This window comes from Danio rerio, chromosome 23, assembly GCF_049306965.1.
Source record: "Danio rerio strain Tuebingen ecotype United States chromosome 23, GRCz12tu, whole genome shotgun sequence".
Classification (NCBI taxonomy): domain Eukaryota; kingdom Metazoa; phylum Chordata; class Actinopteri; order Cypriniformes; family Danionidae; genus Danio; species Danio rerio.
In genome coordinates, this window is record NC_133198.1 from 7,649,186 (window position 1) to 7,672,615 (window position 23,430).

Genomic DNA, 23,430 nt, shown 5'->3' on the forward strand with positions numbered 1-23,430 from the left:
CAAGTAGGAATCATTAATAAGTCTGTGCATCTTATTTTATTTGCACATTTATTGAATGGAAATGTTTCTGATTCACGCATGCAAACTCATCTTCAGGTGGTGCCTTTATAGTAATGTGTGTGTAGTAGATCGCTCCCATTACAATGGGAAAACAGGTGACCGCTGCAAATTGTGCTTTAATGTTTGGCTGGTCAACTGTATGGTATGGAAATCTTATATACCTGCTAGATGAACCCGTCTCATACAGCTGCAAGGCTCAAAGACACTTTGTTGAGTGCAATTTAACACAACTGCCTCTAGGAGTCGCCAATGGAAATAAAACAGACACGCACAAAAAATGTGCGGACGCCAGCCATAAAGCTGGCGTGGAGCTGAGCACATTCCCACATTCAGTTCATCGTTAGTAAATCCAAACGTGAGCGATTCTGAGCGTGAAACCTGGCGAACGCAAAGTTTTTGTGTGTACGCAGCGTTGATACATGAGGCCCCAGGTGTGTCCGATTTTGCTTGGAACTAAACTTTGCAGGACACTGGCCCTCCAGGTCCGAGTTTGGGCGCCCCGGTTTAGACGAACCATTATTATTATTTTTTTTTTTCATTGAAAGAAAATAACAATTTTAAAAACTCACAATGTCATATTTCGTGATTATTAAAATATATCTAGGGATGATTGGATTGTTGGATTTCAAACCAGAGATTTGGCCAACAACAATACTATTTTAGCAAGTTATTTTATGGATAGTTATGATTTTGTTACTGATATCTAGTCATGCCTAGTTACTGGTAAATGTAGCATTTCTGGGACTCTACTTGCATGCTGTTCCAAGAACTTTTTGACCCTTTTTGTGTGCTTAAAGTGCTGCTTTGCATTCTTGTTGTTGATTGAGTGTTATAATCTTTGACGCTCTGTCCACTCATACACTCAGAAGATAAAAAGCAAATTTTAGAGCTACGATAACAAAAAGAAAGGTCACTTCATTTGAATGCAAAATCATCTTTGAAATGGCGATGCCGTTCACTCGGTCTGGTAAAACTTAATCACTTACTGTCAGTAGAAGTTGAATATGACAGCTGTCAATCAATGTGGCTCCTCCCTCCGCAGGACTACCGGTGGTGGTGGAGGACGTTCCTTGTGTCTGGAGGATCTGCCTTCTACGTCCTGATCTATGCCATTTTCTATTTCGTCAACAAGGTAACCTTCAGTGACTATTGCTGGTTAAGTTCATATACAACACCTTATGTTTTTGTTATTGGTTAAAACACTTTAAAATGTGTTTTAGCCTCAAACTGGCATGAATTCTACAATAGATCATTCTCAGTGTACACAAAGTCAGCTGCTTTCTAACCCACACCAACTGCCGTAAAATAACCAGTTTAAGCATGAATAATGAGGTGTTTGTGTATCTTTGTGGGACTTATTTACATTTTCTGGAATCTTCTGAAGCAGAGCTAAACAGACAGTCTGAATTGTATGTCTTGTTTATATATAAAAACACACACACGTTACTTGCATTCGTTTTTTTGGGGGGGTTTTCTTAAGGAAGTCCAAATATATTTCAGACCATTTTACTTCTTGTATGTCTTATTGGGGACCCCCTCAAAATTTAGATGGGGCTATCCTGTTCAATAAACTCATAAATTCAGTTATAGTAAGAATTTATATAGTGTGTAAGATTATTATTATTATTTTTTTATATTTATAGCTGTTCAGAAATCCTGTTTTGGTCTTAAAAGAAACCGTAATTGTTATTGTTAGTGTTGAAAAAAATGATCTGAGACTTAAATTCCATATGTTTTGTAATGTTAGTCCAGATCAATTTAATGCATGCTTAAGTAAATCTACATCCACAGGTGGGGCATTTATTTGGATACGCCTTAATAAAACTTATTGGCAATTTCACAAGAAAAACAATGGTGTGCCTGGATTTAATGTAACTTTATTATTTCGAATTATTTACAAACGCCCTCACATATATTAATGTGCCTTAAACAATACGTTAATATCACCAATCATTCCTATTTTATTAAAGGTGTATCCATATAAATGGCCCACCCTGTATATTAGTGGTGTAATGCAGTGGATCACCAAGTGGGGGTCGGGACCCCCCAATGAAGGGGGGTCGCCTGGTGGTTTACAAAAATCTATTTATTTTTATTAAACGATAAGAATTGCCATATTTTATCAATAACCTACTGAAGAAAAAAAAAATGTTGTCTATAGTTACTTTATACTATATAGTTACTATAGTAGCTTATAGTTACTAGTTCTATTGAATTGTGACCCCTGGGGTAATTACTTTAAATTAAAGACCCAGCAACAGCGTCAGATGCAGCAGTTTGATTTTATAATACCAGGTTAAACTTTCAGGCCTATTTACAGCACTGACATACATTTAAAAAATTAAGCGAAGAATAGACTTGGGTCTATTGGTGTGTGTGTGTGCCATTGCATGCAAGGTTTCAAGCAAGTATTTATGACCACCTCAGAGGATATTGGGGGTCGCGAGTCACTGGCACTGTCATTTTGGGGGTCGTGGGCTGAAAAGTTTGGGAACCCCTGTTGTAATTTATCGCAAATGTCAGTTTGGATCATGTAATGATTTCTTTAGTCACGGATCTTACCATTTTTCGCATTAGCCAAAAAGAGGAGACAACAAATGTAACTTTCTTTCTATTTATTGGCGCAGTGGGTTGCACGTTCGCTTCACAGCAAGAAGGTCACTAATTCGAGCCTTGGCTGGGTCAGATGGCATTTCTGTTTTGTCCCATTTCAACATTTACGTAGTTGTCTCTCTTTCTTTCTCAGCTGGACATTGTGGAGTTCATCCCCTCTCTGCTGTATTTTGGCTACACGGCCCTGATGGTTTTGTCTTTCTGGCTGCTAACGGGAACGATTGGCTTCTACGCTGCTTACGTCTTCATACGGAAAATTTACGCCGCAGTCAAAATCGACTGAGATCTGTCTTTCAGTTTTTGTTTCCTTTTTTTCTGTTTTGTGAAGCAAGCACTGATGCGTGTGAATTGCTGGCGTGAGGTGCAGCAGCGCCCCCCTTATGGACTGGAGGAATGAACAGAGATGTGTTTTGTACACTTATCAAAACCTTTCTCTCCTGCTCTCTCTGCCTCAGCAAAGATGTAGAGAAACATTATGAACGGTTCCATTTTTATTGTTTGTATATCCTTTTTGCACACACAACATGGGCCAAAGTGTGTCGATTTGACTTTTTGTTTGTTTAGGTGGGGAGATTGGATTTTTGGGCTGGGTCTCATGCTTTTGAAGACATAGTTGCATATTATATCATTTTACAATCTAACTCTGTGTCCTTTTAATATAATGTTTGATTTCAACTTGTTCCTATGTCTTTGATTCAGAGTTCTTGTTTGCTGAGTGAGTGAGTGAGTGAGTGAGTCAGTTAGTCAGTGAGTCAGTCAGTGAGTGAGTCAGTGAGTGAGTGAGTGAGTAAGTCAGTGAGTGAGTGAGTGAGTGAGTGAGTGAGTGAGTGAGTCAGTGAATGAGTGAGTCAGTGAATGAGTGAGTCAGTGAATGAGTGAGTCAGTGAATGAGTGAGTCAGTAAGTGAGTGAGTCAGTGAGTGAGTGAGTCAGTGAGTGAGTGAGTGAGTGAGTCAGTGAATGGGTGAGTCAGTGAGTGAGTGAGTGAGTGAGTCAGTGAGTGAGTCAGTGAGTGAGTGAGTGAGTCAGTGAGTGAGTCAGTGAGTGAGTGAGTGAGTCAGTGAATGAGTGAGTCAGTGAATGAGTGAGTCAGTGAATGAGTGAGTCAGTGAATGAGTGAGTCAGTGAATGAGTGAGTCAGTGAATGAGTGAGTCAGTGAATGAGTGAGTCAGTGAATGAGTGAGTCAGTGAATGAGTGAGTCAGTGAGTGAGTCAGTGAGTGAGTCAGTGAGTGAGTCAGTGAGTAAGTGAGTCAGTGAGTGAGTGAGTGAGTCAGTGAGTGAGTGAGTCAGTGAGTGAGTGAGTCAGTGAGTCTGTGAGTGAGTGAGTCTGTGAGTGAGTCAATGAATCAGTCAGTGAGTGTGTCGGTCAGTGAGTGAGTGAGTGAGTGAGTGAGTGAGTCAGTCAGTGAGTCAGTCAGTCAGTGAGTGAGTCAGTCAGTGAGAGAGTGAGTGAGTCAGTCAGTGAGTCAGTCAGTCAGTGAGTGAGTCAGTCAGTGAGTGAGTCAGTAAGTGAGTCATTTTGTTGGCATGGGCTGAAATTATGGGATGTAAAGACATGATGAGGTAAGATTCCTACTGTTTCCATTTGCATATAGGTCATTAGACCTAAAAGACTAATAATGATGCAGTATCATTTCTCTATTCTTTTTTTATTACACAACAATAGTAAAAATTCATAATTTCACCCGAATCATTCGAGTCTGGTCGAATGTTTGAGATGTATGTTGGTGGATTTACTTATAACATCAAGAGCATCAACAGATTTGTGCAGTGCACGGCAGGTAGCAGAACATTAGCTTGTGTTTTATGGTACTTAAGGATTATTCCAAAATGGTTCAGCAGTTTTGTTTTTGGTTCCACAATACACAAGTTACAATGTTTAGGTTCATGTTCTGCCCTATTTTCTTTTAAAACACCCAAGTAAAATCTGCTTCCATCTTTGGATCAGTCTGTTTCTCTCCGGCTTGTTTTTAATCTGTCCTCTTCTTCAAATGTATTGATCAGCAGTATATTTCTGGGTCGGTGGGTTCACAGGTGATGTTATGAATAAATGCAAGAACTACAGAATATATTTTCTACAGATGTACTTTATTCTGCCTGTTGCGTTGGGAAGATCGGTCTGTGTATGTTTCTGGTGTAAATACAGTGCTTTATGTTGGTGCTTTTTTAGTTTGTTTGTTTTTTTTTCTATCAATTTTTGTGGAGCTGTCCCAGGTCTTTGGTTTAGCATGTTTATTTTTTTTTTCTTTATGAACCCGTCTTTCCCTTCCTCCTCTAAGAATGTCCATTTATAATGTATAAAACAATAAAAGTGCCAATATGTTGACATTTACAACGCGTTCAGAACATTCAGTCGGCACATAGCATTGTCCAATTTAACTGTTGTGAAAACATTGTTTTATATAGTACAATCTCAAACAGGCAGGAAAATTCATTCCACCAGCATGGAGCTTTGAATGAGAAGGTTCTGGAAAGTAATGATTTCCTGCCGCTGATTTCAGTATTCTCAGAAGAGTCCATTATGCAGTGTAATGTGTATTTCTATAGTGCATTTACGGTGTATGGCCATACAACCAGAGCGCTTCACAATCATGAGGGCGGTCTCTCCACACCACCACCAGTGTGCAGCATCCACTTGGATGACACAACAGGACAACAGAGTAAACCACCACACACTAGCTGTATGTAAAGAGACATCGATAAAGGCATTTCAGTGGACGTGGATGAATGGGGAGGCCATGATTGGTAAGGGTCGATGAAGGGTATCTGGCCAGGACACTGGGATTACACCCCTACTCTTACAAGAAGTGTCATAGGATTTTTAATGACCACAGAGAGTCAGGACCTTGGTTTAACGTCTCATCTGAAAGACTGCATCAACTGACAGTATAGTGTCCCCTTCACTATACTGGGGCATTAGGACTCACACAGACCACAGGGTGAGTGCCCCCTGCTGGCCTCACTAACACCACTTCCAACAGCAACCTTGTTTTCCTATGTGGTCTCCCATCCAGGGACAGACCAGGCACAGCCCTGCTTACCTTCAGTGAGTAACCAGCCTTGGGTTGCAGGGTGATATGGAATATGGCACTGTTTGTAAAAAAAAAAAAAAAAACACTTCCATTCGACCCAGAAATCCAGACAGGAGAAGGTATGAAGCTCCTAGTTTTAACTCAGAGACTCGCCTGAACCTGTTGTACTCATGCCATCAACCTGATTAGCCATTGTGACATTATTAGGTGTTTGTGCAGACAGGCATGGGTGTCCATGGATGGGAAGCTTATATCAAACTGCATAAAACTTTAGAATCTCATTAGTCAGTTAAGATGGATTAGGAGAACTAAGATCACAGCAGTAAATCAACAATTCCAGGGCAATTGGACAACCTGACAGACAGGTCCGTCATGTGAGTGGATTTTAGAGTTGAAGACCTCAAGCAAGGGTGAGCTTCATCTTTTGGAACACTCACACCTGCAGCTTCTCCATGATGGACGTCCAGTGTTCTCCAGCCTCGACTGCAGCTCTGCACAAAAAGTCTGGCCAGAGGAGAAATGGTCGTGTCCAACTGAGCCTGGTTTCTCTTAAGATTCTTTCCTTCACTTTCGTCAATTGGTAAAGTTTGTTTCGTCCCCTTTGGCTTGCTTGGTTTGGTATATGTGGAGCTGCGCATCAATGGATTTGCTCTTCAGTTTGAACTTGCAGCAGTGAAATTTAAACCACACTGAACTGAAATAAACTGAACTTCAACTCTGAAATCTGGACTGACACAGTTTCAATTTACTAGAACTTCTATGTTAAGCTGCGTTGACGCAATCTACCTTGTAAAAGTGCTAAAGTAATAAAGATGAAATGAACTGAACATGTACAACCTTCCCCGTCCTCACAATCTACACTTCGGAGTTCTGACAACATTGTATCAAGACTCAAGCATTGCTGATGCAGAGCTGCTAAAGACTGTAAAATGACCAAGTCACTTCGGCTGATATCTGGCCCTAATGATGAGAGGTACGTTAACTGGACAACATGTAAGGGGCTGGTTGTGTTTTTTACCCATATGTACAAATGATCTGTAGTAGCAGCACATGAGCACTTCCTTTCACCTGGAGTAGGGTGGAACATACATATATAAATAAATATATATATATATATATATATATATATATATATATATATATATATGTGTGTGTGTGTGTGTGTGTGTGTGTATGTATATATATATATGTGTGTGTGTGTGTGTGTATGTATATATATATGTGTGTGTGTGTGTGTGTGTGTATGTATATATATATATATATGTGTGTGTGTGTAATTTAATAGTTGTGAGTTGGACATAAAAAACATTTAAGGGTTTTACTCTCCATTTGGAATGTGACGGCCTTGTTGGCAGCTATATAGCTATAACTATTTGAAAACCCATGGGTTAATACAAATTTAAATTTTGAGGAAAATCACCCTTCAAGTAGAATAAATGAAGTCCTTCACGATGCATATTACTAATCAAAATTTGGGCTTTTAACAGAATAAAGAGACGTGTTTTGGCACCACTTAAGGGTAAGTAAATTAAACATTTTGGGTGAATTTCTCTTTAAGATAAAAATTATCAAAATAAAAAAAATATATGGCTCATAAATCACTGCTTGAATATTCATTGTTGTCAATTGTCATATTTCAAAAACATCAATTGAATTGCAGCCATTGAGGTATTTTATTACTGACAGTGCACTTGTCTTTTTAGTGCAATCATTTTAGTTTGAAATCATCTCTGAAATCAAGCTTCTCTGTGATGTAAGCAAGTGCAAAAAAGTTGTAAAAAGAGAAATACACAGGCTCGGCAAAAAAAAAAAAAAAAAAAAAAAAACAGGAATGAGCACAGGCTCTGCACTCTTCCGGAACCTTTTGGTTAGTTAGAAAGTAAGCGCCACCTTGTGGTACCATCACCGAGGCTCTAAATGACTTTCCAGAACCTTTCTGTAACAGTAGATCCCATATCACACATATTCTTGCACTGCTACTGGCTGAAGCAACATCAAATTCAAAACTATAATGCTTGCACAGAATGATAAGCACAGGCTTCTGCGCTCTTTTGGAAGCTTTGGTCAGAAAGTAAGCGCCACCTTGAAACTGTAATTACATTGTAATACATTGTAATTGACCGGCACAACATGGGATAGTTAAAAACAGGCGTCTCTGAAACTGAATAATTCACTTTTTTTTTATTTAGGCTAGAATATTATTTTATTTGACAATCCAGTTTGTGTTTTGGCATAGTTGAAGAATAGCGTATTAGAAGCACTTCACCTCAACTGCTATTTGTTCTTCTATTTTATCTGGCTAGCAGGTAACTGACCAAGAAAAAAATGTAAACATAGAGACAAACAACATACAAAAATCTTTTACGAATATATTTTAGCCCAAAAAATATATGCAAATTATATTTTTGCTTGAGCCCGTCCACCACTCAACTGTGCGGGTGGATGATTTTCAGTCAGTGGAAATTAAGGATTTAATTAATGCTTCAGTAATTGTATTCTATCACAATCTTTTTTCATATATTTGCAAATTTTTTAATATGTCATAATTTTAAAGATTACGTCTTGAGCATCTGATTTTTCCTTAATGCTGATGTGCTTTAATTACATTTAGATTTCAACGAAATTAAAAATTAAAAGAGAAACGAATTACGTCATAACCAGGGCCAGACAGAATCTGCGGACGTTTTTTGCTATTTCTGCAGAGAATTTTGGTAAAAATCTGCAGATTTCTGCGGAATTATTTTGAGAGTATCATAACTAAATCCTTAATATGTGTGAAATAAAAAGTAATACCTTTTTAATGTCTATTTAATGTTTAAATTGCAAATCTAATTAGATTCACTTTATTTGGTAAACAAAGCAAGTCTCTCAAATAATATCTCTACTAAAAGACAGAAAATATTGCTTTTACAAACTGCATTGTACGTAAATCAGAGGAACATTTTCATATTAGTCAATAATATTACAGTAATTGATTAAAAAACGAAATAGATTTGGATTTACACACATTTACTCAAGTAAATAAACAGAATTAACGATGGGGTAAAAATCTGCGGAATTCTGCGCGCGCAGATTCCATGTGGGCCTAGTCATAACCAATACCCTTAAATAATGTCTTTAACAGTAAGCATTCGTGTTTCTTGACATGACTGGGGGGGAAAGGTGGGCGGTGCTGGATTTGTGCAAACCTTGGAATAAGATCCTGCAAGAGCCCCTGACTGACAGTGCACTTGTCTTTTTGTACAGTCATTTCAGTTTGAAATCATCTCTGAAATCAAGCTTCTCTGTGTTGTAAGCAATTGCAAAAAAAGTTGTGAAAAGAGATACATACACAGGCTGGGCAAATAAAGAAAAAAATGTAACAGTAGAGCCCATATCACACATCTACTTGCACTGGCTCCTGACTGAAGCCTGCATCAAATTCTGAATTCTTGCACAGAATGAGCACAGGCTTTGCACTCTTCTGGAAGCCTTTGGTCAGAAATTAAGCGCCACGTTGTGATACCATCACCAAGAGGCTCTAAAGGACTTTCCAGAACCTTTCGGTTTACTGTTCCTTGCTTGTGGAATGATCCCCAAACACCTAGGACGGCTAATTCCCTGGCAATCCCAACTGCTCCATTTGGCATTTCTGTGTTTGTTTGTTCTCTCTGTGTTTGCGTGGGTTGTCTTTGGGTGCTTTGGTTTCCCCATAGTCCAAAGACATGCGGTTATACTGTAGATGAATTGAATAAACTAAATTGGCCGTAGTGTATGAGTATAATGAATAAAGGAATGAAGCCGAAGGAAAATGAATGACTGAATCTTTGTACTTGATGTGATCCCTGTTTATTTCATTGAATCGCTCCTTTATTTCATTATCCCCTCCTTGTAAGTCAGTTTGGTTAAAAGCATCTGCGAAATGACTAAAGGTAACAGATCAATGTTTATGTGTAAATAAAAGCCTACAGTAAAACCTGTTTATAATAAAGGCTAAAGACAATGCATTTGTTTGAAAACTGGCTACAGGGGGCAGTAGGAAGATGAACATCTCAATAGACCAATTACCAACCTACATCACAAATGACATCACATGGGTCTCCGGTTGCAAAAAAAGACGGGCTGCAAAAGTAAAGATGTCGTTTTGTGCGGTAGGATGCCAAATTTGAAATTCGAAATTTTATTTTAGAAATTCCAAAAAAAAAAAAAAACGTAACTTTTACTATACACCACACTGCTTTAATGCCAACTGCAGGTGTCTTTGGCTAAAAGAGAGCTAAATGAAGTGACGACCTAATTAGAAATGCTGGACTCTGCAGTTCTCATGTTATAACAGGTAAGTTCACGCTATGCTGAATCATACACGTAACTCGTTTTTTATTGCAGCAATGATTTCAGCATAAACAGTTAAACATGGTTAATTAAACTGCGGACACTGAATGCTCAGAATGAAACGTAAAAGTGTAAGTTATTAAGGTAAAGTTGGTTTTATATTTACACATTCATGCAGTCACAACTTGCGACACACTCCCTATATAATTTACCATGGAATTTTGAATATTGTTTGAAATAACATGCAAGTGTAACTTGAAAACAACATTAACACTGTTTACTTGACTGTGAACAATGTTGTACTTTGATAGTCATTGGCTGCTGCTAATATGTTTTCGCTATTAAGAGTTTGCAAATAATACTATTATGAAATTATTATTAAGGAGAAAGTCCGAATGTGCGAATATAAAACCAACTTTACCTCTATGTTTACGTTCACATACCCTGCCGTACAGGTATAGTTCGCTGTCAGAATTAAGCTGTTTTGCCTGCTGATGATTACCCAGACCTTGTACAGCTCTGTATTCTTAGGCAGAACCTCAGTTTTTTAGCACTACATAGTGTTGAATCTGGTAATCATGGAACATTATTTTGTGCACATGACCACAAAGAACAACATTGTTGGCATCCAAAGACTTGTAGACCTTTAACTTCTCTCTTGGAGCTTCAATGAGATTGTATATTTTGGGCTGGTTGCTTGGTCACTTCGTCTTATCCAATATCCATTGGCAGGGTGCTATTGCAAATGGACCTGTCAGATGAACGCTGCTCACCTTAACGTTAATTTTGCAGAATCACTGTGCTTATCAAGGGGTGACAAGCTGTTAAAATACGCTGAAAGCATTATTTAAATCAGGGGTTTTCAAAGTCTAAGACAGTGGGCCTCCCTTTTGACACAACTTATCCATTGGCGCCCCCTCCTCCCAAACACGCACACACACACACACACACACACACACACATATATATATATATATATATATATATATATATATATATATATATATATATATATATATATACATATACATATACAGTATATATAAAGACACAGAGACACAGACAGATGTCAGACTGTTAACTCACTTTTATCATCATTTGCATGAAAGTGCAACTATTATAATAACAAGTATTGTAATATAACGTTTTTAAAACTAGGATGATGGTTCAATATGAATAGAACAGATCCAAGAACTGTCCATCCTAGTCAAAACAGTCTAAGTTTAGCAGGTCTCATGCTGTCATTAGCCAAAATATCTTGACAAACCACACTTAAAGGTCGTCATTCATCAGCTGGTCCTGTCCACGTAAATGCTAAACTCAAATACTGATCATCATATCGTCGTCTTTTGGGTTTAAGCCCTGAACTTGAAGGCTTTGAATCGGGGGGTCTCAGAAACCGATCCATTGTATTAGCAGGCATATACCTGTATTGGCGGGCTTGCCAAACAGAAGCGAATTCACAGCTATGGCCTTCTGGGTAAAAAAGGTTTTCTTATTTTTGACGTATTATTTTTTTTTTAGCTTTGTTTAATTAAAACGTGTAAATATAATAAAACTACATATAATAATTAAACTTAATAATTATATTTTTATTATATAATATTTTTCCCGCGCCTCCCCTGATGCTCTGGCGCCCCCCAGGGGAGGCACGCCTCACACTTTGAAAATCCCTGATTTAAATAATATATATGTTTAATCCATATATCTTATTTCTAAGACAACAACAAACTCATTCGCATCAGATGTCATTCCCTCGATGTAAATGCTAGCGCTCCCGGTTTCTTTCTGCCACCTCCCTCCCTCCAAAGTTGTTTGGTCGGCTGGTTATTCCACCAGCAAGGAACAGTAAACGAGAAGGTTCTGGAAAGTAACTTGTATCACAAGGCACTGCTCAGTGTTTTCTGAGAAGAGCAGAAAGGCCAAGCTTTAGCTGTTCTTGGAAAACAAGACAAAACTGTAAAACCTCAAATTCCTCCAGATTTAACATGATTTTCACATGAGAAATGATGTTGCATTATGTATTGCCGGTGGGATTTTCGGAACCAACTCTTTGAGATGTGAAAGTATAGGTTTGAGATACGCATTATAATTAAGCCTGGCTATAGCTCAGTTTTTTATTACTTGGAATTGTGCCGTTCTTGTCTTTTCATTTGTGTGCTGTGTGTGGTTTCCTGTTCTGGCTGTCCGGTATGTGAATGGCAGTTCTCAGCCTGTTTTCTCCTCGCACCCTCTCCCACCACGGCAGACAGGAAATCAAACGCTTAAAAAAAAGGGACGCCAGAAATATGAAACCGTGGGTTTGTCTTTTAATCATTTTAACATAACACATTACAAGTCAAATGGTACAATGTACTGTACAATAAGTAAATAGGTTTGTTGTAATGTCATCTCTTTGGATCAACCAATATACAAATCTGTCAACTTTACAATGCAGCAACTGACCGCAGGTGAGCCGTGTAACAACAGCAACTACAACAACAAAAAGCACACTGTTTGTCTCCGTTACGCGTCTATTGTACAATTCGTCCTGTCAATCATCGTCTCCGAGTTGTTTCAGATATTGTAAGAATGAGTATTCCGTTTGTTGTTTTCACCTTTTTTTCAGAAGTTGTGGTAATAAGCAAGTACTAAAAATAAAGGACTATATTGCTAAACGAGTTACATAAAAAGCTTGGAATGCAAGACTTACATTAAGCTAAAATATATCAAACTACAAGTGGATTTTGTCCTCATGGGACGTACCCATTTTCTTACTAGAAGCCGAAAGAGCATCGTCTTTTTTTTTTTTCCTTTTTTTAAAAGTCAGATTGTTTCTTTTACCCTAGTTTGGTTACCTTACAATTTCCCTTAACATTTTGTTCTGTTATAGGAACCAACTAGTATCTCAGGGGGGAGAAATACAAGTGCATTGTTACAAACGAGGAAAGGATCCACTTAACTTTGTTAATTATTCTGCGGCGAAATAATAAACTGAAGATGCTGAGCTCCACCTATCCAGGCAGTTATTACATAAAACTTCATTTAAACCAAAAGTGCTTTTTTTGGAGGGGCAGAAAGCTGAGAGAAATTTCACACCAGTCGAACCTGCCAGCGTGTTATGTCGATTGAAAACACCTCAGTCTATAGATGGAGCTGGAAATGTTCTTATGTTTGCGGCAATGATGGTTTCAGACACTGAGAAGGTGTTACTCTAATAAGATCTATTTCACAATTAAATGACTTCCTCAAACGTATGACAAGACAAAGTTTGGGGGGGAAGGGTGAGTATTAGTGAACGTCTATCTAAAATACTGTTACTCTTTTGGAAAAAGGAGGAAAACAGCAATTACACGAAGATGAATAAACTCTACACATCAAACTAATGGCACATACAAAATCAAATACAAAATTAAAAACATACAAACATACAAGGCTGAAAAATACTCTTTTTAAAGGTTTAAAAGTGCTAGGATTCAGATCAGCTCACAGAAAACCTGGGGAGGACAAACTTAAATATTGCCAAAAGCCTCTTTTTTATTAGGTTACATATGCATCTCCTCATATTTCTTCAAAATAAATAGATTTTTAAATATAACAAAATAGTACTTTAAGCCAAATGTTTCATTTCAATCTTTATTTATTTTATATAATTTCGTCTGTACACTACTCAATCAATGTTTCATGCTTTTAACTTTTACATTTTCTAAAAATAATATCTTTATTGTTATTATTATGAGGAGATTGACAAGCGGATTGGTGCAGAGGAAGCAGTAATGCGGTCCATGCACCAGTCCGTTGTGGTAAAGAAGTAGCTGAGCTGAAAGGCAAAGCTCTCGATGTATTGGTCAATCTACGTTCCTACTCTCACCCATGGTCATGAGTTTTGGGTCATGACCGAAAAGACAAGATCTCGGATACTAGCGGCCAAAATGGGTTCCCTTCGCAGGGTGGCTGGGTGCACACCCTTATAGATAGGGTGATGAGCTCTGTCACCTAGGAGGTGCTTGGAGTAGAGCTACTACTCCTCCACATTGAGAGAAGTCAACTGAGGTGGCTTGACCATCTGTTTCAGATCACTCCTGGATGTCTGCCTAGGGAGGAGTTCCAGGCATGTCTCACCTGGAGGAGGCCTCAGGGAAGACCCAGGACTCGCTTGAGGGACTATGCCTCTTGGCTGGCCTGGGAACGCCTTGGGATCCCCCCCGGAGGAGCTGGAGGAAGTGTCTGGGGAGAGGGAAGTCTGAAGTCCTCTCCTAAGACCCGGCCCCGAAAAAAGCGAATGAAAATGAATGAAAGAGGCTTGTGAACATACTATATTTGGCTTTCTGATGAAACTATCATTTGAAGGAAATTCTTCGTACAGTATTAGCAACGCTCTTTAGTTCGCCATTGCGCAAAAACAAGTTTCTTCTCCCCAGGTTTTTGGTATGAAAAACAAATAAATGAGGTGATGCGTTGTGTTGTTTTGAGGTCCTGTTTCAACAAACAGAAAATAATATAATGACAAAAACGACTAGGCAATATCCCAATCAAATGTCCCATGCTTTGAATGTCAAAGACCAGGCTGGTGACTTCTTTGTGTCTCTTTTCAGACCCTTTTCATAAAATGTTCATTCGAACTGAAGCAGCTGAAGAACAGAGAAAACAGTTCACGTGTACTAATGTGCATGTTTTCTGCTAAAGATTATTTGCAGTTTTAAAAAATATATATGTTTCCAGAGTGGTCTATGGTTGCTGGCAACCACAGCACCAAGAGCAGCATTATATTGTTTTGTCTTAGTTTTGTGGTGTGGCCTTTTACCATTCTATTGTCTTTCCTGTTCACATTCACTATTGATGCAGATGTGGACACAGAATAGGGATGAGGTGAAGAAAGAAAGAGAGAGAGAGAGAAATACATCTGTTTTTATCAGACATGACTTGTACGTCCATCTTCTGTTTCTTTACACAGAACTCTTCCTCACATGGCCATTGGTAATGAATGATTATTTGGTAAGAATGTGTGCAGTCCACTTGCTGGGAAATGGCAACTTAGACGACAAAACCCCTTTAGATTCTTGTAATATAAAAACCGAACCTACAGCAACTGGAATTGTGGTTTCAGTCGTTTCAGTGTGACGGTGCAAAATGATCACGGAGGTTGGAAAATTGTACAACCAAACACACCAACAGACAGCATCCGTCGAATACTGAGAATTAACAAAACAAAACAAACTGAAACCTGGATCACATTATGGGCCTCTAGTACATGCGCTAAAGATTAAAGACTAGTCCGTTCTACTGGATTATGCCACTATTAGTCTATTATACGCAGGTAAAATCCCACCTTATTCATGACTCACATGGAGAAACAATAAACAGGAAAAGCTATAGGGAAAAGCTAATACTTCATCCATTTTGTTCAATATGATGCAAGATACATTATTATGTATCTGCTTTTCAAAAATCCATCAGCAATTGTAATACAACTATCTAAATTACAAATTTTACTGAAAAAGAAGCAATTATAATATATATTTTTGATGTGGTACTTCGTACACGGCAAAAAAAATATTCTTGTTTTTGTTTTGTCTTTTTTTTTTCCATTCACATATACCAGGGTTATCATTACAATGTATGTCTCTCTAAAATAAAACCTGCCTAAAATACCTTTTTCTTCTTAAAATACATATTTATATATATTTATAGATTATTATCTGGTGGGCAGGATCTGGAAGTGAGATATTGTTGCCACGGAGACTTAAAATTAGTGCTGGAAAGAGGAAAACCACGCTGAGACTCTGAGTTATCTGGAGGTTGTTTGTGTGTAATGGCAGTCTCTTTTCAGAAAGGTAGAAGGTAGAGGAGTGAAAGGGGGATTTCAGTGGGCCACCTTGGCAACCCACATAGGTCAAGTGCCTTTTGCTGTAAACAAAGTGCTTCTTTTGAGAAAAATTGTAAACCTGTAAGAATTTAACGTTAAATTTTGCTTTAGTTCTGTCAGTGGTCACATTGTACCAAGTGAACAAACTGTGCAGTTTTTACCCTCTTTGCCTTTCCATTTTCAGTCTCTCTGCTGCTCTCACATTAAAAAAAGGTTACTGACCTTTCCAATGTGTGTGAATTTGTATCATCATCAACAAAAAAAAAAACTGGGATGTGAATTTTTATAATCTCTTGATTAAATCAAGTCGAATCTATTGAAAAACTCATTTTGAAATTAGCAATTTCTCTCCATTCCTTGACAAATTTGTCCACTCCTGGCCATGAAGACGGTTTTAGTTTTAGGGCGAACAACTATCACCTGACTTTAAGCTTAGTAGAATAGAGACAATATAGCAAAGTCAGGTCTCACATTTGGAAAAGAAAAGAAAAACCATATATCACTTCAAACTAGTCTTTCAGAGTCTCAAAGACAGATTATCTTCTCTAAATCAATCTTTTTTTTTCTACTAATAGTATTACTTTATAAAGTATGCAGTACCATGCCTTAAGGCCTACTGATGCTGCTGTCTAACTACGAAAATGTAGGAGAGGGGATGATGGGAGAGGTTCAAAAGGGTATTCAAAAAAATCATAGCTAAATTTCAGACAGCCTAAATAAAAGCTCATATGCTTATTTTCCTCCAGGCTCAATAAAAAAAAAGCTGTTGTGCGCTTTTGTTAAGGCTTCTATGTGTTCAAGTTTTCTATCTCCACACCCCTAGGGGGAGCACTAACACTGAGCCCCCTCATTGAAAGGCCTGGTGAAAGCGAGGCAAAGTGGTCGTACTGAGGCTAGAGCTGAACACTGGTGGGAGTGGGTGCAGAGGCCCAAGACCGAGACCCCCACCGGAGCCTGGTTGCTCCTGAGGTTGAGGTTGCAAAGAGGTAAGAGGCACTGCGGCGGTGGCTGTGGCAGCGTGTGGTTCGACAGCATGCGAAGATGCTGACGATGATGAGGAAGAAGAAACTGTGGAGGGGGTGGAGTAACCCATTACCAGTCCTCCCGAACTCATGGGGGCACTGTAAGGCTGTAGATTGAGTGGAATAAAGCTCAGCAGATGAGAAAAGTCCATGTTAGCAGCACACAAAGACTCAGCAATGACAGCGGGGCTCTTGGACATGAGGGGGTCCCCGCAAAGGTCATCCGACAGTCCTGTCGAAGGTTCCAAACCCTCCTTGATGGGGGAAGCTGCTGAGTGGGGATCGGCAGAGGATGGCGGAGGTACTGGGAGTCCACTCTGTAGATCCATCAGGAAACTCTCCATCTCCACCTTCAGGGGCTTCTCAAGCAGGTATGAGGTAGATCCGAGCTGGTACTTGGGCGGTGGCTGAGGGTGCTGTTGTTGCTGGTTCTGCAGGGAAGGCTGTTGCTGGTGTGTAGGTGGGGACTGGTGGTGATGGTGAGGGTGGTGATGGTGATGATGGTGTGGGTGATGGTGGTGCAGTGATGATGGAGGTTCCATATGGCAGCCCATCCCCATGGCAGTAGGTAACGACCCTGGGACCAATGAATGATGGTGACCCACACCTGGATTGGACATGGCCTGGAGATGATGAGGGTTGTACATACCCATGGGAAAAGGGGTGGCACCGTGGAAAGGCTTTGCCATCATTGAGTCCTTGGTAGGTCCCATGCTACACATCATAGGGCTTATTTCTTCTTTCACAGCACACGGTGGAGAACCAGACCCAAGTATACCCAACATATCTGGAGGTTCTGTCTTGATTTTCAGCAGCTCTTGCGAGTGGCTCTTCTTGACATGTCGTGTCAGATGGTCCTTCCGCCCAAAACGCTGGGCACAGTACTGGCACAGGAAGTCTTTGCGACCCGTGTGTACCACCATGTGTCGGCGGACATCCTTCCGTGTGTAAAACCGACGATCACAGTGATCACAGGGGTGTTTCTTCTCCTTGGCACCACCTGAAGACTTGCCCGAGTGGCTCTTGAGGTGCTCCAAGAGTGCTGGCGTGCTCTCGTAGCTTTGCAAGCACACCTTACAGGTAAGATCACCAGCGGTGGCTGAGTGCATGGCCATGTGGCGCTTGTAGCCCAGCTTTGTGTTATAGTGTTTGCCACACTCTTCGCACTTAAAGGCCTCTTTGTTGGGGTCGTGAGTCTGCAGGTGGTTTTTCAGGTGATCTTTGCGGTGAAACATCTTTTCACAAAATGAACACTGATGAGTCTTCTGTGGGGAGTGTGTGGCCATATGCCTACAAAGGAGAAACAGATAGTGTTTAGCTAAGGACTGATGGACAAAGGCACTAGAAATTTCTGCAACTAAATGAAACTTTGTTTCAAACATGCGCATTTTTTAATCAAGGTTGTGTCAGATTGCTGGTGGACTCCCTAAACCAGGTGTGTCTACCGCTGCTACTTGAAGCCCACCTTTCAGCACAGCTGTTTATATTCCAACCAGTTCCAACACACCTCCCTAGAAGTTTTTAGTAATTTTACAGTTCCTAATTAGCCAATTTAGCTGTGTTTAATTATGGTTATAACCAAACTCAGCAAAATGCTGGCCTTTCAGTGACTTCCAGTCTGACTTCCCTGCTCTTTGTTTATTCTTGATCCTGAAGGGCCAATTATGAGATTAGCTATAATGCATGTACCTGGCGGTTTCTAGGAACTCTGAAGACTTTGATTAGATTCAGATGTGTTTAATTTAGCAGAACCCTCCAGTACAGTGGCCGTCCAGGGGCAGAATTGGATATCCCAGCACTATACTTATTTACTTAATTAAGCTTGCACTCAAATGCATCACAATTGTTTGGTCCTTGAGTCTGCTGGAAGTACACTGGAGCACTCAAATGTAAACAGAACCCACCTAAAAAGCTTGTATTTGGAACTGAAAGCCTTAGGGCAATGGGGCTGGGAACAGTGGAAAGGTTTCTCTCCTGCGTGACAGATTGCGTGGAGCCGAAGCTTGTCCTGTGAGCTGAAGAGGGCACCGCACACCAAACACTCGCTCCCACTGCCTTCCCTCTCCCTCTCCCTCTCGTTCTCGGTCTCTCTTTCCGTCCTCCCAGCAGCGGGACCTCCAAACACTTTGGTGGCACCTCGTCGATCCTCGTCCTCCAGCGTCAGTGTGGCAATGTGGTGTGGGGCATCGGCGGCAGCTGCTGCCATGGCAGCCCTAGGGTGCCGTTGCCATTGAAACTCGGCCGTGGCTGCCCTGCCTTCCAGGCTCTGGTTCAATATCGCGGCGGTGTTTAGGGAATTCAGGCTCTTAAACTGTTTGATATCTGTGAAAAGGAAAAAAAAAAAAGATGAAGCAGGCATTTCCTTTGTTTTACACAGTTCTCTGTATATTCATTCTTACACAAGGGAACAGTGCTTACCCTTAATGTGCTCCCAAAAGAAATGTAAGTGCTTTTTCTGGCTTCTTTATTCACCTCCACACTCTCATCCAGTCCCACCTGCCATGACTGGGGTTGAGTAGGCGACAATAGTGCTCATCATCATCTTCACCCTTTCATATAAATGAAAGAAATGTCATCGATTAGTGTGTGTCTTCAAATGTTTTACTCTGAATTTCTTTTTTTTTAAAGTGGTTACACTTTACAATGAGTTTAAGGCTAATTACATGTACTAATGTACAAAAACAAGCAACAATACACAATGCATTTATTAAAATAGGTGAATGTTCCTTTGTTAATTTTTTTAAATCAGTTAAATACATTTAAACGCCTTGTAAACATTAAACAATTTATACTACTATCATATTACTAAATCAAATATTGTAATGTTAGCTTTAATCTAGAGCTGCATGACACTGGAAAAGTTTGACATTGCGATTTTTTTTCCTGCAATTATGTTTATTGTGATATGAATACAATTTCTCCAGATGACTTTATTAGCTATATCTGGAAAGAACACATTAATATAGATTATAGCAGTGGTTCTCAAAGTGGTGGTCGGGACCAGGGCCGGAGCAAGCTGAACTGCCGCTCTAGGCAAAGGACGGTCACGCCACCCTCAAACCTAAAATTAAAACGGGGGGATTCTCTATTCTGCCACACTAGATGTGGATATAACTGAAGGCGCGGGTGGTGAGGGTAGTGTCGCGGACGCCGCTCTCTCTATTATGCTGCCCCAGGCGCGGATATAACTGAGGGCGCGGGTGGTGAGGGTAGTTTCAGGGACGATGCTCTTTCTATTCTGCCGCCCTAGACGCGGATATAACTGAGGCGCGGGTGGCGAGGGTAGTTTAGGGGACGCCGCCCGAGGTGCGGGTGGCAAGGGTAGTTTAGGGGACGCCGCCCTCTTTATTCTGCCGCCCAAGACCCGGATATAACTGTGGGCGCTCTCTCTGTTCTGCCACCCTAGACGCGGATGAAGACGTGGGTGGCGAGGGTAGTTTTGGGGATACCGCCCTCTCTATTCTGCCTCCCTAGGCGGCCGCCTAAGTCGCCTCTATGGACGCACAGGCCCTAGTCGTGACCCCCCGAGGGGTTGCAGGACAATGAAGGGGGGTTGCCTAGTGATTTCCAAAAATCTATTTATTTTTGTTAAACCATAAGTATTAGCATATTTTATCCATAACCTACTGAAGAGAAAAAAATTGCCGTTTATAGTAACCATTTACTATTTAGTTACTATAGTAGCTCATACGGTTGTTACTAGTTCTATTGTATTGCAACCGCTAGGGTAATTACATTATATAAAAGACAAAGCAATAGTGTCAGATGCAGCAGATTGATTTTATATCACCAGGTTAAACTTTCTTGCACATTTACAGCATTGAGCGAAGAATAGACTTGGGTCTATTGGTGTGTGTGCGCCATTGCATGCAAGGTTTCTGTATTTATAACAACCTCACAGGATGTTGTGGGTCGCGAGTCACTGGCATTGTTATTTTGGGGGTCGCAGGCTGTAGTTTGGGAAGTCTCGGATTCTAGTATTATCATTAATATAATTCTGTAGTGGAGTGAATCATGTGTAAAAATCAAACAAATTACAGGTCGAGATAAATACAATGAAGCAAAGAAAATGAAATAAACAATGTTTTAGGGTTTTATAGAGAGATTAACAATACTCGGGTATAGATATTGAATAAACCAAATAGCACTGAATTGTCTTCGTTGTATTAATAATCCAATAAATTTTGTTTTCGTAAAGTTACCAATGCTACAATTTCTTGTGCTCAGATGCTTTAAATTAGGGGCGCCCAAACTTGGTCCAGCAGGACCAGTGTCCTGCATATTTTAGTTTCAACCCCAATTAAGCCCCGGTCAGATTACACGATTTAGGCACGATTTTCTTGACGTAGGGTGTCATAGAGATTCGAAAACGGCAAATAGACGTCGAGACACAAGATTCAATCGTTTCTTCTCAAGTAATGTGGCATAGTTCACGACAACCAATCCCATGCCTGCGACGCCTCATGACACCATCGCAGAAAGTCTAGCATGTTTAATCTTTTCTCGTCCTTTACGATGAGTTCCACCACGTGGGTGACACGGCCCAATAGGAGCACATAATTTAGCAGTTATTTTAGAGGGTGCTGCTGTTAATGAGCTGGTCAGGTAATGAAAAATCAGGCTGCATATTAACAGATGGGTTGGTCACGGATAGATATGACCAGTCATTGGCTATGCAAACTTTAACTACTTTCTCTAAAATATTAAAGTGTTTTAAGCAATTTTATCTGACAGACTGGCACAAATATACCAACATCTAGATTCTGAGTTCCCTCTTCCAGGGGCACCAGCAGGATTTTAATCAAAGTTATGCACATCGAGCACCCCCTCGCCCCATCATCGTCCCTTATTTTTATTTCAATCTCAAAAAACACTGATGCTGTCAAAGGCTACATTTAATCATTGTCGCGAGTGAGACAGAGAAAATGACAGCACATAATTGTATTTTAATAATTGAAATTATTGATTACAATAATTCATAATTAATATAATAATACAATATAAAAAATGCATAATTACACTGAAAAAAAATTATCCAAAGATGATTCCTTGGATTTACTCAATTTGTTTACGTTAAGTAGTTGTAAACAATTTAATTGTGTTGAATTTAAACAAACAAATTCAGTTGAACATTATTCAATTTCATTTGTTTGTTTAAATTCAACACAAATAAATTGTTTACAACAGTTCTGCATGCAGCACTTTTTTCAGTGTAGGCTACTTTTAATATATATTTGTTGGTCAGTTATCTACAAAATAAACAAGAATAACATCTGAGGCAAAGTGCTGCAGAACCCGTCCGCTACAGACTATGCTTCAGCGCCAAAACACAAACTGTTTTGTTAAAAATAAAAATAAACTAACCTAAATATATAATCTAACTTAAATCAAACTAAGTGAAATATTCAGTTTCAGAGAAGCCTATATTAAACTGCTTGTCACTGTTAGTGACAAAACCATTCGTTGCGCCGGTAAATTACAATTTAATTAGTTTAATCAAGTAAGTATAAATCTCCCACCATGCAAGTACATACACACTTTAAAACACACAAACACATCCCTTTATTTATTCTCATTTTTTCTTGCTTTGTCAATATATCGTAGTGTATACTGTTTGATAGTCAATTTGCAGTATTAAAAAAATAATAAAATAAATAAATAAATAAATAAATAAATAAATAAATAAGCGGCATTAACTCGCGTCCTCTCATGGTTGGTTACGCAAAATGTACGGCCGTAGGGGTGCAGGCAACACTGCTCTCTGCTTGCCAACAGAGTTTGTTGTAATAAAAGCCTGCCCTGTTTATTCAAATGTGTCTTTAATAATAACAGTTAAATATAGGCTTCTCTGAAACGGTGAATTTTTAACTTTAATTTTATTTAGGCTAGATTATTATTTCATTTACCAAACCAACACAATCTCACAGTAACTAGCTAGAGGGCAGTAATGTACATAACACTTAACATGCTTTCATGTCTTCTATACGACATCAACCATCGAGGTGCACAAAGTAAGCTTTGTGTGTCCGTGCATGTTCTGTCACGCATGTGTGTACATGTACTCCAGTTTTATGAAACAATGTAAGGCTCCTGTAATCCTAAAGCAAACACAGACATAAAGCAACCCTTAGTGATGGCTAATAAATTTGCCCTTAAATAGCATTAGATGGTACAGTAAACTCAATTATATTATTACATATATTTCAGTAATCACCTTTCTGATGGATGCATTACTTTGCTTTAAATTATCCGTTTGTATATTGTTCATTGATATTAGTTTCATGGTTGTTTTTAAAGTTTCTCTTAAGTGTAAACCTCCAGTCATTGACCATTATGGTCAGAGTTCAAAATCCACCTGTCTGTTGTTGACCACACTGTTGCTAATGTGAAAACAACAGGACGGTGTCAATCTAAACATTTACAAACACATACAGTTGAAGTCAGAATTATTAGCCCCCTTCAATTTTTTTTCTTCTTTTTTAAGTATTTTTTCAAATGATGTTTAACAGACCAAGGTATTTTCACAGTATGTCTGATAATATTTT

General features: G+C 39.4%; 2 protein-coding genes across 5 annotated transcripts in view; one reads left to right on the forward strand and one right to left on the reverse strand.

The window, feature by feature from the left end:
* tm9sf4 (transmembrane 9 superfamily protein member 4) overlaps nucleotides 1-5,007 on the forward strand; it is a 31,994-nt gene extending 26,987 nt beyond the window's left edge. The window contains exons 17-18 of one of the 3 annotated variants that reach the window (XR_012398270.1): nucleotides 492-1,192; nucleotides 2,807-5,007. Coding sequence is in view for 1 of the 3 variants with exons in the window: in NM_200510.2 (NP_956804.2) it covers nucleotides 1,103-1,192; nucleotides 2,807-2,956 (240 nt within the window). In the remaining 2 variants the exon portion in view is untranslated. Of the gene's footprint in view, nucleotides 1-491; nucleotides 1,544-2,650 lie in introns of all 3 variants that reach the window. The other 2 variants (XR_012398269.1, NM_200510.2) reach the window with 2 other exon arrangements.
* A 7,300-nt stretch (nucleotides 5,008-12,307) lies between these two features.
* The window catches only part of plagl2 (pleiomorphic adenoma gene-like 2), an 88,545-nt gene continuing 77,422 nt past the window's right edge, over nucleotides 12,308-23,430 (reverse strand). Inside the window, exons 2-4 of one of the 2 annotated variants that reach the window (XM_005174102.6) lie at nucleotides 19,304-19,434; nucleotides 18,790-19,207; nucleotides 12,308-18,175 (exon numbers count right to left, since the gene is read on the reverse strand). In XM_005174102.6, coding sequence (XP_005174159.1) covers nucleotides 16,711-18,175; nucleotides 18,790-19,091 — 1,767 coding nt within the window. In that variant the 5' untranslated portion in view covers nucleotides 19,092-19,207; nucleotides 19,304-19,434 and the 3' untranslated portion in view covers nucleotides 12,308-16,710. 2 annotated transcript variants of the gene reach the window in all.